At 47.6% G+C, this 12,650-nt stretch overlaps 1 protein-coding gene across 4 annotated transcripts in view; it reads right to left on the minus strand.

Moving 5' to 3' along the window:
* Positions 1-12,650, minus strand: part of ADGRB1 (adhesion G protein-coupled receptor B1) — a 200,484-nt gene that overhangs the window by 159,246 nt on the left and 28,588 nt on the right. For all 4 annotated transcript variants that reach the window (XM_086876939.1, XM_086876928.1, XM_086876917.1 and 1 more), the window contains exon 2: positions 180-338. In XM_086876939.1, the coding sequence (XP_086733065.1) occupies positions 180-338 (159 nt within the window). The remainder of the gene's footprint in view (positions 1-179; positions 339-12,650) is intronic.

A 12,650-nucleotide genomic window follows, 5' to 3' on the forward strand; every position in this document is an offset into this window, starting at 1 on the left:
GCAGGGACGGGCAGCGCCATGCACAGCCGGCTCCACACATCCCCCTGGGCTCACTGCTCCAACTCAGCTTCCCTGAGCCTCTGGAGCACCCTCCGTCCTTGATGGGGATGAGGCCAACCTCCTCCTCCCGGGAAGGGCGCCCCGGCCCCGCGCGTGCAAGGGAACATGCCTCCACTTACTATTGCAAGCCTTCCTATTGCACAGCCGTCCTTCCTCCAGGACTCCCTCGCAGGCCAGGCCTTCGTTGGGAAGGGGCTTGCAGGAGCGCATGCGGGTCTGCAGGCCGCCCCCGCAGTCCTTGGTGCAGTCGCCCCAAGCCGACCAGGAGTTCCAACCACCTGGGCAAGATCCAGAAAAGCCCCGTCAGCCCCAGTGAGAGCCCAGCGCCCAGGGGAGCCAAGGCAGCACCGGCCCGGAGGACCCTGCCATGTACCAGCTGCCAAGACTCAAAACTGGGGTTTCTTTAAAAAAGTGGTGGGGCTGGACACTGCAGGGTAGCCCAGAAAGTCAAGATGGGGAAGGGAGAAGCATTGCCTGACTTTACATTGACTTCTCTTCAGTTATTCCTATTTATAGAGTTTAAAAAGTGTTTGGACAACACCTTCAGGCATATGACAGGGTTCTTGGGGCTGTCCTGTGCAGAGCCAATAGTCGGACTTCAGTGATCCTTGGGGATCCCTTCCACCTCAGGATATTCTATGATTCCAACTAGTCCTGCTCATCCTGTGCTTACTGTGGCAAAGAGCTCCCCTCTGACAAGACTCTGCCCATTTTGTGTCCTGTTGGCTTCTAACCTCAGAAGACACAAGCAAAAACCACTTCAAGGTACAAATCCACCATCAGTGAGGTTGTGTCTCCTCCTTGTGCCACCACACAAACACACGATGTGAAGACAAGGAAGGTGAGAAGGGATAAGGGCTCTACCACTCATATTTCAAAAAAAAAAAAAAAAAAGACTTTTCCTTTCCCCACACTGCAGACCCCACCAGGCACAGAGAGGCACCGCTGTCAGGGACAGCTTTGGTGGGGGAATAGCATGGGAATGACATTCTCCTCCAGCACTCTTTGCAGAGCCCATGGGGAGTAACCTGTGGGCACCATAAGATGAAAGTGCATTTTTGGCTCCTCTCCCCAGCCATGCTCAGTGCTGGTGTCAGCAATGCCCAGCTTTCCCCAGTGTACCACAGTCTACAGCTCTGAAAATGGATGGATCCACCAAACCACCTGGCTGCAGGGATGATCCTGCTACTTAAAGGGAATTCTGAACCTCTGCAGCCTTCTCCACCTGTGTGTCTCCTGCTTCCTGCCAAAAGCAACCAGCCCGGGTGGAAAGTCCATAAATGCTGGTGGCAGGATGGACTGTGAAAACCATCTGAATCTGGCTGGCATCCCACAGTCCAAACACCTGCAGGGAACACAGCAAGGCTGAGTTTCGGGTTGTAAAAGACAGCAGGGGATTATCCAATCCTTTCAGGTGATGGATAAGCTGTCACATCCCTCCGTGGTCAGTTCGCTCCTCATCGGCCACACGCAGCAATCTAAAATCTGCTGGAATAAGCCTCGGCTTCACTGTTCTGCTCCATCGTTTGTCCACCTCATGGGGAGGAGCAGAGGTGGCCCTTCAGCCCAGAGGTGGCCACTTTCACATGGCTGCTTTTCCTGCTGTGAATTCTCTCATTACCCACAGCTACCCTTGGAGATGTTTCAGGTCCAGGGGATTCAGCTCTGTGCTGTGCTCAGGCAGATAAGGATAACGAGCTAAAGATGCAGCGGTTTTTTTAAGACAGGAAACACTGGGAAAATTCTTGTTTTTAAAATAAAAATGCAATATCCCCCCCCCCCTTTTTTTTTTCCCTTGCCAACAGCCAAAGAATTCAGAGATGCAGATGATCCACTTCAGCTGACTCAGTCTCCCTGAACTGCTATTTATGAGATTGTGGCTGTACTCTGAGCTCTGGGCTCTGCTGGTCCCTACACACCCTAGACAGGACACCAGCCCTGCCTGGAAAAAAAAAGCCCAACTAGGTGCCAGATCAGAATTTGGGGACATTATCAGCACTCTTCTGCACAGGGATGGGCAAATACTCATCCACCTCCACAGCAAAAACCCACGAGTGCATACTCTGGTACCTCCAGCCTGGTTGTGGTTTAACTTTTCCCTCTAAGACAGAGTGAAAATAAACACAGGCTCAGCAACATTCCCACTGCTGATGGCCATGGAAGCTACTCAGATACTTAATTGTGAGAATAACACGGAAAAATGGAGCAAGAAGGAAATGGAGGGCAGTGAACTTGCCAGCAAAGTGCCCAGAGATCCTGGCAGCAGCATGGAGGATGGAGCTGTTGCTGGCACAAAGCAAATACTTGACCTTGAAGAAGACTGTCTCTCCCTCAAAAGTCACTTTCTGTGCTGGTCACTTTCCTAAACAGCTTGTCTTCCATCTCCTCATGGGAGAGAGATTGTGTTTCCTTTGTAAGAGAAACCTTCGGTGTAATGGGAGGTATCCCGATGCTGGGCTCGAGCTGATCAATAGGATATCTGTAACCAAACCCATTTAGGAGTTAATCAGCTCCTGGCTTGCCCTTCTCAGGATGTCCTTCTTTCATCTCACTCCCTTGCAGATTAGGAGTGAGGCTGGGGAAGGGCAAAAGCAGCTTCATTCAAGCCTTGGCTTGGATTGCGATTTATTTGGGATGCTTTTTGTTGAGAAAAAATGCATAATTGCTCCGGTGTCTTTAGAAGTTATTTTACATTGTGTTTGTAAGAAAAATATGTGCCTGCTCTCACTGGTTGTTGTGGTGTCCCCAGTTTGATGATGGATTATTCAAACAGTTCTGCATTTTGGGGACTGATCCCCTAAAATACACAGAAAAATTAATGCTGCCTGGTCTCACTACAGGGAAGAAGGAGGGATAATGAAGGTGCCAGTGATTGATTTCTTAAATCACAGAATCATGGAATGGCTTGAGCTGGAAGGGACCTCAAGAAGAGATAATCTTGTTTCCACTGCCCTGCCATGGGACCCCTTCCACCATCCCAGGGTGCTCCAAGCCCCGTCCAACCTGGCCTTGGACACTTCCAGGGATGGGGCAGCCACAGCTTCTCTGGAAAACCTTTGCCAGGGCCGCACCACCCTCACAAGGAAGAATTTCTTCCTGATATCCAAGCCAAACCTTCTTTCTTTCAGTTTGAAGCCGTTCCCCCTTGTCCTGTAACTCCAGGCCTTTGTAAATATTCTCTCTCCATTATTTCTTGCTGGCTCCCTCCAGGTACTGGAAAGCCACAATTAGATAACCCTAAAGCTTCTCCAGGTTGAACAATCCCTGCTCTCCCAGCCTTCCCTCACAGCAGAGCTGCTCCATCCCTCTGATCCCCTTGGTGTTTCCTCTCTACTCGCTCCAACAGCTCCAGGTCCTTCCTGTGCTGGGGAACCCAGAGCTGGAGGCAGCTCTGCAGCTGGGGTCTCACCTGAGAGGGGCAGAGGGGGCAATTCTTACTCTGATTATCCCCAGCAATGGGAGAACCAGGCAAAATAAGATAAAAACTGTCATGATCTCAAATCCTTAATTGGAATGAGATCAGTTTACGAGGTTGAGCACAGATAACTTCCTTCCTCCTCTTACTCCTCAGATTCCATCCCATTTGTGAGTAACACAGAGGAGCCAGAGAAGTACCAGGGCACTTAGTAAATCAACACAGGCATTTACAGCCAAGACAAAGGTACTCCCCACTTTATGGAGCAGTCTTTTTTTATCATCAGGTTGTACCATGGTCCTGACAAATTAAATGCTGCATGTTATTTTTCTTGTTTACTGTCTGTCAGATAAACCTTTTGAAAACCCCCTTCTTTTCCCAGGTCTAGTCTTTCACTGCTTCAAGTGATTTGTCTTTTTTAGTGGAGCTGTAAACAAGTGATAAAGGGTCTATTATATGAAGTTATTCCTATCCCACCTTTCAGTGGGGAAAATGCTGTGCCATGAGGGAAAACACGGGGTTCTTGTGCCCACTGCTGCATCTGGTTTCTGGAAACAAGTGGCTGAGGGAGCTGAGGGGGCTCAGCCTGGAGAAAAAGGCTGAAGGGAGATTTCATCTCTCCCTACAGCTCCCTGACAGGAGCTTGTAGCGAGGTGAGTGTCAGTCTCTTCTCCCGAGTAACAAGTGACAGGAGTTTTAGATGATTTATTTGGAAAAATTTCTTCACAGAAAGGGTTATTAAAGCACTGGAACAGGCTGCCCAGGGAAGAGGTGGGGTCACCATCCCTGTGAGTCTTCAGACAAGGTGTGGATGTGGCACTGGAGGACACGGTGGTGGTGAACATAGTGGGGGTGCTACACTGGTGGTCAGGCTTGGTGACCTTTTCCAATATTAATGATTCCATGATTCTATGAAAAGAATGATCTGCAATGGCTGTGGCATCACACAGATGCTTTTAGCCCAGTGCAGAAGCTGCAGGAGGGATGAAAGTGTGATGTGGTCCCTGCAGAGACTGCACAGCTCCCCGTCACTCAGCCTCTGCTTGTCGAGCTGACCCAGCCCCAGTGACTCCCCATCCTCTAGAAAACATCCATCCCCACCTGCCCACCACACAATCCCCACCACAGGAAATGCAGTGCAGACTGGCTCTGAAGTTAATGGGACCCTTTGCAGGCAGTCCCTGCTACCCCTGGGGTCCCATTCCATGAGCTCTCAGCAAACTGCTGCTCCCGCTGATCGATGCGGCTCGAGTTGCCATCTGTCCTTAATCCACAAATAATGAGGCTGCTGCAACTGCTCTATGAAGGGTTTTGCTTTTCAAAGGCACTGAATCCTCTGAAGGTCACACACCCAACCCCTTCCCACTTTGTGAAGTTTTTCTCAGCTAAGGTCTCGTAGAACCACGGAGTTCTCTCACCTTGCCCTTTATCCCCCTAAACTGGAGGAGCTCTGGCTCATGCCTCCAGCTCCAGAGGTCCCCATCACAACCAGCAGCTGTCACCTTGATCAAACAGCCAGGTTTAACTTGCATTTTTTTATTTCTGGAGAGCAGCCCAAGCTCCTAGAATGTGTTTTAACAAAGGTGGCTGTTGCATCTGGGACTCGTGGCTGGTCTGAGTGCCCATCATTCAGGGAGGCCTTTAATCCAGTTTCTAAAGAGTTTTTTGATCCTCCTCAGTCAGTTCTTATCATGATCATGGACTAAAACAAATTACTTTTCATGCAAGGCTGACCCAATGCATTTTAATTCTCCGGTTAAATGGAGAAAACTCCAAGATGGTTTACATCAACCAGCAAGCTCATATTTGGCATTTCTCTTCCTGAATCTTAAGCAGAGATGCCAAAAGAACGGGTCTTTCCTACTGCAAATTAACTGAGAGGGCTCCACTTAGACACCTCGTCCAAACACCCTTGATCTTCGGGAAGATTTGCATCCTGATCCAGAGTTTATCTTCGCAGCTGACAGCTGCAATGTGTCTCAGATGACAGTCAGTCAATCATGCCTTTTAATTTAACAGCAATCCCTTAAATTAGATGGCAGTGACAACAGCAAAAACTAAGGAATCTACACGAGACAATCAATAGAGCACAGCAAAAAGAGCTTTGCTGACACTCCACATCCACCTCCAATTTAGCTTTTTTGGATTTAGCCTCTCACTGACCCCAGCTGAAGACATGTCTTGTTGGCAGCTGTCTCCAACTTGGCGGGTCAGGGCATCTTTTTGTCTGAAGAACATGTCCAGACTGCAAAAACCCCACCACAGCTCTGTGTGCCACCACTGACAATACTTGTAGTGGAATTTGTATCACAGTTTCTGAATCATCTCAATTAGCAAATGAGTGGAAAAAATGTTATTTCTTATGCAAATAGGGGGAAGGATACTGAAGGAAAATCAAGAGTGAGATTGTCTTATACCATCTGAATCCTAAATTTGTTACACAATGGGGTAAGTGAGGGAGCTGCTCCTTTATCACTCTCCTTTCTACTGTGCTGGGAAAGAGCAAGTGCAGAAGGGACTGTTCTGAGAACATCCTTCTATTCCACCAACCAGTGATTGTTCCCTGGAAAATCATACATTCAGTTTGTTCCTTCTGTGGGAAAAAAGGGAGAGGGATCTTTCAGGGAGATGTCCCCTCTTTGTGTCCCATGCAATGAAAGTCCACAGCAGCACAAGTGAGTTCCAGTGGTTCCTTCTTTACCCTTTGCAACATAAATCCCATGTAACACTCTGCTGTTTTGCAGATTGTGCACATTAATATAAAAACCAATGCCCCAAGCTCCCTAAAAAGCAAAATCATTCATTGCAAGGACATGCAGTGATAGGACAAGGGAGAATGGTTTTAAGCTGAAATAGGGTAGACTTAGATGAGATAAAAGGAAAGAATTCTTTACTGTGGGGGCGGTGAGGCCCTGGCCCAGATTTTCCAGAGAAGTTGTGCCTGCCTCATCCCTGGAATTTTTTAAGTACAGGTTGGACAGGGCTTGGAGCAACCTGGGATAGTGGGAGGTGTCCCAGAACAAAAAAGGAAGCTTGGAATGAGGTGATCTTTAAGACTCCTTGCAAACCAAACCAATTCCATGACTGTTTGACTTTTCTCCATGGAAAGGAGATGGGTGAGGGGAGAAAAATTATAAACCTGCATTAAAAGTTCATGAGCTGCAGGGCAAAGTAACCAGGGACTGGCTGCTCCCTGAGTTTTCCAGTGCTGGAATTGAGGGGTATCAAGTGGAAAAGGCAGGAGGCAGGTGAAAACCCAGTGAAGGACATCATTTACAGACACAGAGCTGTGTCAAATGGTGCCATGTTTTCACAGCAGGAAAAGGAACCGAAGTTTCCGTGAATATAAAACATAACTGGGGAAATGCATGAAAGGCAGACCCATAAATGTTAATAGATGGAAACCCAGCAGCTCTTGCTCAGAAGTTCCCTGGGCTTCAAGCAGATGAGTTGTACAAAGTTGGAAAGGACTTTCAGGATCATCAAGTCCAACCTCTGGCTTTGTTGAGCAAATCACAGCCCTCAGTGCCACATCCAATCATTTCCTGAACACTTCCAGGGATGGTGATTCCATCACCTCCCTTGGCAGCCCATTCCAATGTCTGACAAGCCTTTCAGTGAAGGAATTCTTCCTGATGTCCAGCCTGATCTCTCCTGGCACATTCTCTCTTTTTGTCTTGCTGCCTGGGAGAAGATTTCAAGCCCCACCTGGCCACCACCTCCTTTCAGGCTGACTGGATGTTGTATGTTTGTCTTGTTCTGATATTTTCCCTTGGTAGCCACTACTAATGAAAGGATATTGGGCCAAAAAAACCCTAATCTGGCCAACAAGATGCTTCCTAGTACTTTCCCTGTTGCTTGGCCTCTTCCTACCTTGACTTTAACACTGTGACTCTCCTTCATGGAGATGTGGTCAGGGCACAGCCAGCTGGAGTTCAGGCCAGTATTTCCCACCAGCAAAATTGCCAAAATCTACCCAGGTCACTCACTTCTGGGCACCCAAATAAACGACGCGATTTTTCAAAGCTGCCACTGATTCCCACAGCATTCACAAGTCCCTGCAAATGAAGGTAACGGGGTCAAATCTGGACAATCATTTAGGACCAGCTTCAATCTCTCTCTGCTCTACAAATCACTTAAGGAAGATGGAAATGAGGCCAGTATGCAGCTTTCAAGGAAACCCAGCATAAAGCTGTGCTTATTACATGAATCCCTGCAAATGAAACACGAGGGATAAAGAGAGATTATTTATGTGGAAATAGTGGGGGAGGTGGGCAGGGAGATGAGAAAGGGAATGTTTAGTCTGAATGGGAGATCAAATAAAACCATGGAAGGATCTTCCCATAAGAAAGCCATAGAGGCCTAATCACTTAACTCATTTCAAAGCAGAGAAAGCAAAATATTAGAGAACAGACTTGTGAAGAGAAACCCAGCCTGCACCACCAGGGAGGAATGAAATGCTTCCCCGCCCTGAACCTCTCTGAAGTTGTATAAATCGCACCAGAGCTGCTTCACGCACTGTTTGCTTCTCCATGTTGCTGCAGACCCCAGTGCAAAGCAGAGAGGGGATGGATTAGCTCAGCCACATGTGTCTCCCTGTGGTGAGGAATACATGATCCCATTCAAATCTAACTGCGCAGCCCAAGCTGAGTGAAACTTCCCTGACACCAGGATCACTGTCTGTTTTCATAAAAGGCAATCAGAGGAGAGCATCTGTGAAATTTCCTTTCAGGTCTTTGCATGATCTGTTGGGGAAGTGGTTTGGTGGTGGGCTTGGCAGTGCTGGGTTAATGGCTGGACTAAATAATCTTAGACAGCTTTTCCAACTTAAACAATTCAATGATTCTCTGTTCCATCTTTCCTGGCTTGAAGGGCCGTGATTTTCAGTTATAAAACACTTGTAGAACACTTCATAAACCCATGAATGCCATGAAATGTTGCAACACCCAGGGCTCTGCAAGCCCATGCAATTCCATCTTGTTTCCTGGACAGCATTTCCACCTGAGGGATTCCTGTGGTCCCCAAGACTGCAGTTTCTCACTCCTCCACGAGCTGTCATATATTTCTCGCCACAAGAGCATTGCAAGGCAGGGCTGTGCCATTTTTGCTTCTGCAGGATGAATTGGGGAGGTGTGTGAAGTTAAAAGGTTTGCCCATGCTGTCTTTACAACACTGAGAGGAGTCAAATTGTCTTCAGCTGAACATCTTCCAGGAGGACAGAGAGAAAATCACCCAGGGGGACAAGCCAGAAGCCAAGTGTCTCCTCTCAGGGCAGTTTTGATGGGGACACCATACAATTTGTGCCTCCCAGCTCCCAGGATAGAGCCAGAAAGGCAAACTCCAGCTGAGGCAGCACCTCTGCACTACTAAACCAAATATTTAATGTTGTTTTGATAGGCACAGCCAATCCCTCTTCAAACAGAGATGTCAGTGATGTGGATTTTGCCTGGAAGGGGAACAGAGGTGTCTGAAAACCACAGGGAAGTGTTTTTTTGTGTGGTCACCTCTGAGGCAGGCTGGGAACAAGCAGGTTGTCAGCAGGCATTTCTCCTGCCGGGGTCCTCTCCTCCTCCGAGCTGTCGGATCCATTCACCCTGCACGGTGAATCCAGGCTGCCTCGTTGGAAAGAGGCTCTCAGTCCCAACCCTTGACACCTTTCTCGTGTTTTCCACTGCAGAAGGGAGCAGGTTTCAGGCTTGTCTGTGTGCCTCTGCCTCTCTCCAAGTCCCCTCGTGAAGAGGAGCACGGGCAGAATGGCTGGCTCGTGCAACACCTGGGCGAGGTGAGGGAGAACTTGGGGGAGGTTAAATCATAGAATGGGAGAATGTTTTGGCTTGAAGGGACCTTAAAGATCACTGAGTTCAAACCCTCCTGACATGGCCAGGGACCCTTTCCACTATCCCAGGTTGCTCAGAGCCTCATCCAACCCGGATTTGAACACTTCCAGAGATGGGACAGCCACAGCTTCTCTGGGCATCCTATGCCAGGGCCTCACCACTCTCTGAGTAGAGAATGTCATCCTAAATTCCCCAATTTCTTCAGTCCAAAGAGAAGGCAGGGATAGGTTCAAACCACTGGAGGCACCCAAATGAGAAGCTCCTTTCAGGCTGCTTAATGAGACTTTCAGGAGGCAGCAGCTGCAGTTCTGCGTCTGGGATAATCACCACGTGGTATCCAACATGCCTTGGCACCAAGGACAAGAAATCAATATCATCAACCTTTACCAGCATTATAATGACGAGGTTAATATTGATCTTTTGACACTGAGGTGTGGTATGTGAGTCCCTAGCATCATTGCTGGGAATCTGAAGCTAGGGCACTATGAAACAGACTGCAGGCACAGCAATTTGCTCACAGATCCCCCAGAGACCCTGGATTAGAACGAATAAAGCAATTCTCAGCCTGATTTGTAATTGAACGTTCCCAAAGTCGTTGCCTTTCCTATCAGTGGTGAGAGGGGATTATTCACACGTGTCTGTTATGCCCCCTCAAAGTCCCAGAGCGGCACAAGGAAATGCCAGATGGAATTTGTGTGGCCCTGCAGGCAGCAGAGTTGTGGTCTCAGCCTGTGTTTTTAGCCTGAAAACTAAATAGGAGTTAAGCTCTTGCTCTTTATAATGCCTTGATGTAGAGCAGACATTACCTTGCTACAGGTGAGGTCTCCCTCTGATTTCTCCTGTAATCACCACTAAAAGAAAACCTCTTCCCCAGTGAAAGCATCTCCAAAAGAATTTCTTAACCCTGAGTCTGCTGATCCAGTCCCTCATTCTGATAATCTTCAGCCCTGAGAGATCAAGGTCTTAAAGGCTTAAACCCCTTTGTTCCTAGAGACAAATCTGATGTGAAATTCCCTCAGTCTGAGGTCCTGCTTAAGAAAAGAAAGGCAGAGAATTGAGCGATTAAACCATCACAGATGAGGAGATGCCACCAAGGCTCAGCATTTACCCAGGAATTTGTAAATGACTTTTCCTGTTGTTCCCATTTGCCATTTATATTCCAGCAGTGTTAAGAGGCCTTGAGTAAAATGAGACTCGTTCTGGGACCGGCACTCCATAGGCAAAACAGTCACAGACAGTCCTTGATCCTGAGAGGCTGCATGAGGCAGGGCCTAATTGCTGCTCTGATTGGAGCTACAGAGCGAGGCAGTGAGTGTGTGTGGAGAGGGAAGAGAGGAGTGGGTTTGGTAACAGATATACAGAGATTCAGACCACTTCACAAATTATCGACCCTACTTAATTGCTAATCATCATGTGCATTAGCTATTTTTAAATTTTTTTTTTTATATATATTTTTTTTTTCTGTGAGGGAAGGCAGGCAAATATCCCTGTGCTACAAGACAGTCTGAACAAATAGGCAGGTTCTGGGCGGACCAAGGGTGGTGTTTTCCTCCCAGCACATTCCCCAGATTGACTGGAAATTAATCTATATGAGAATAGAGGTTGGAGACAGATGGTGAAAGATTTCCCTGCCTCCTTTTTCCCTTTTGGTGCTCAGAGGAGTCAGGAGTGGTTGGGTCATCCTGGATTGCCAGGACTGTTCAGGATGGAGAGCCAGTGCACCAGGTGACTCCCTTTCCCTGTAACACTCCATGGAAAGAGAAACATGGCTAAATCCCTTTTGGATAACCTCATTGCAGCCTTCCAGTAGTTAAAGGGGGTTTAAAAAGGAGGGAGAGTGAATTCTTACCTGGACAGATAGTGACAGGACAAGTAGGAGAGGTTTTAAAGTAATAGATGAGAGATTTAGATGAGATATTAAGAAGGAATTCTTCACTCAGAGGCTGGTGAGGCCCTGGCAGAGGTTGCCCAGAGAAGCTGTGGCTGCCCCATCCCTGGAAGTGTCCAAGGACAGGTTGGATGGGGTTTGGAACAAGCTGGGATAGTGGAAGGTTCTGTCCCATGGCAGGGGGTGGAACAGGGTGATCTTTAAGGTCCTTTCCAACCCAAAACATTCTGTGATTCTATGAAGGCAACCTCCCCTAGAGATACCAACTGCTTGGCCAGCAATTCTCACTTCACACAAGGCAAACAGCCTCTAATAACTGTACCTACTAATTACCCATGACTGCTGTCTGAGGAGCTGTGTCCCATTTCATTTTTCTCTGGAGCCTTCTGGGATGGCCCATGAAGGCCAAAAGCAGGAAGCTGGTGAAGGATGAATCTGCAGTGCCTGACTTCAGAGGCTTCCCAAATGTCTCAGGTTGGATGCATCAATCTATTTATTTTTTTTTTTTGGGTTTTTTTTTGAGCACATCAATATGAGCCAAGAGCAACATCTACTGGCCGAGCTGTTTAGCAAGACCAAGTGTGGATCTGGCACAATCCATGGATTTTACACATCTGTGAGATATTTTTAGGTATTACCCAAGCACCAGGATTAGCACCAGCACTTCCCAGCTGTGCAAGCTGCCACCAAAGCAAATATCTCACCCCTGCACACCTGGTCTTGGTTTTTATCCATCCCTAATGTGAAAATTGCTTTTTAAGCCCACTGTGTCCTGGGTTGCACATCTCAATAGATGGAAGTATCTGTGTATCTCCATTTCTTCTTAGCAAAGCCCTCCTTGCACTTCCTGTTGAGGTTTCCTGGGATAAAACAGGCTAAAGGGGAGTAGCAGCCCATTTATTGCCACCAAAACTGCAAGAAATCTTTCCGTGGGGGGTATTCAAGTGGTCCAACTTCATAGATCAGAAATAAAGGGTGAAAATTTGGAGGCTGAGCCTTTTCTGGTGGGAGCTAAAAGAATGTGTGGACTTCAAAATAGGAGCTCAGCATAAGAAATGGTGCTGGCCAAGCTGGGTTATAAGGAAAGATAATGTGAGGGGGCTTCACCCCCCAAAACTGTCCAGATGTGTCAAATTAAACACTATTATCAGCTCTTGGGGTTTTTTTTCCCTCAATCCGTCTCAAAAGGCAGTGTGGGAATGTGTGGGAATGAGAGCAAGAAATCAGTGAAGCTGCACCCAAAAAATGTTAGCAAGAAAAAAAAAAAAAAAGCTGAAAATGGAGAGACTGTGAGTTCATCTTACCAGGAGGAGTGAGAAGAAACCCCATGAATAACAGGCTCCACCTCTGCAGCCTGGAGCACTCAGCTGTTGGGGCACTGACAGGAGAACAGAGCTCTGAGGAACTCCAAATCACATAAAACACAATTTCCTCCCCATAGAGCAGGATT

This window comes from Cyanistes caeruleus, chromosome 1 (assembly GCF_971803275.1).
Source record: "Cyanistes caeruleus chromosome 1, bCyaCae1.hap1.1, whole genome shotgun sequence".
NCBI classification, from domain to species: domain Eukaryota; kingdom Metazoa; phylum Chordata; class Aves; order Passeriformes; family Paridae; genus Cyanistes; species Cyanistes caeruleus.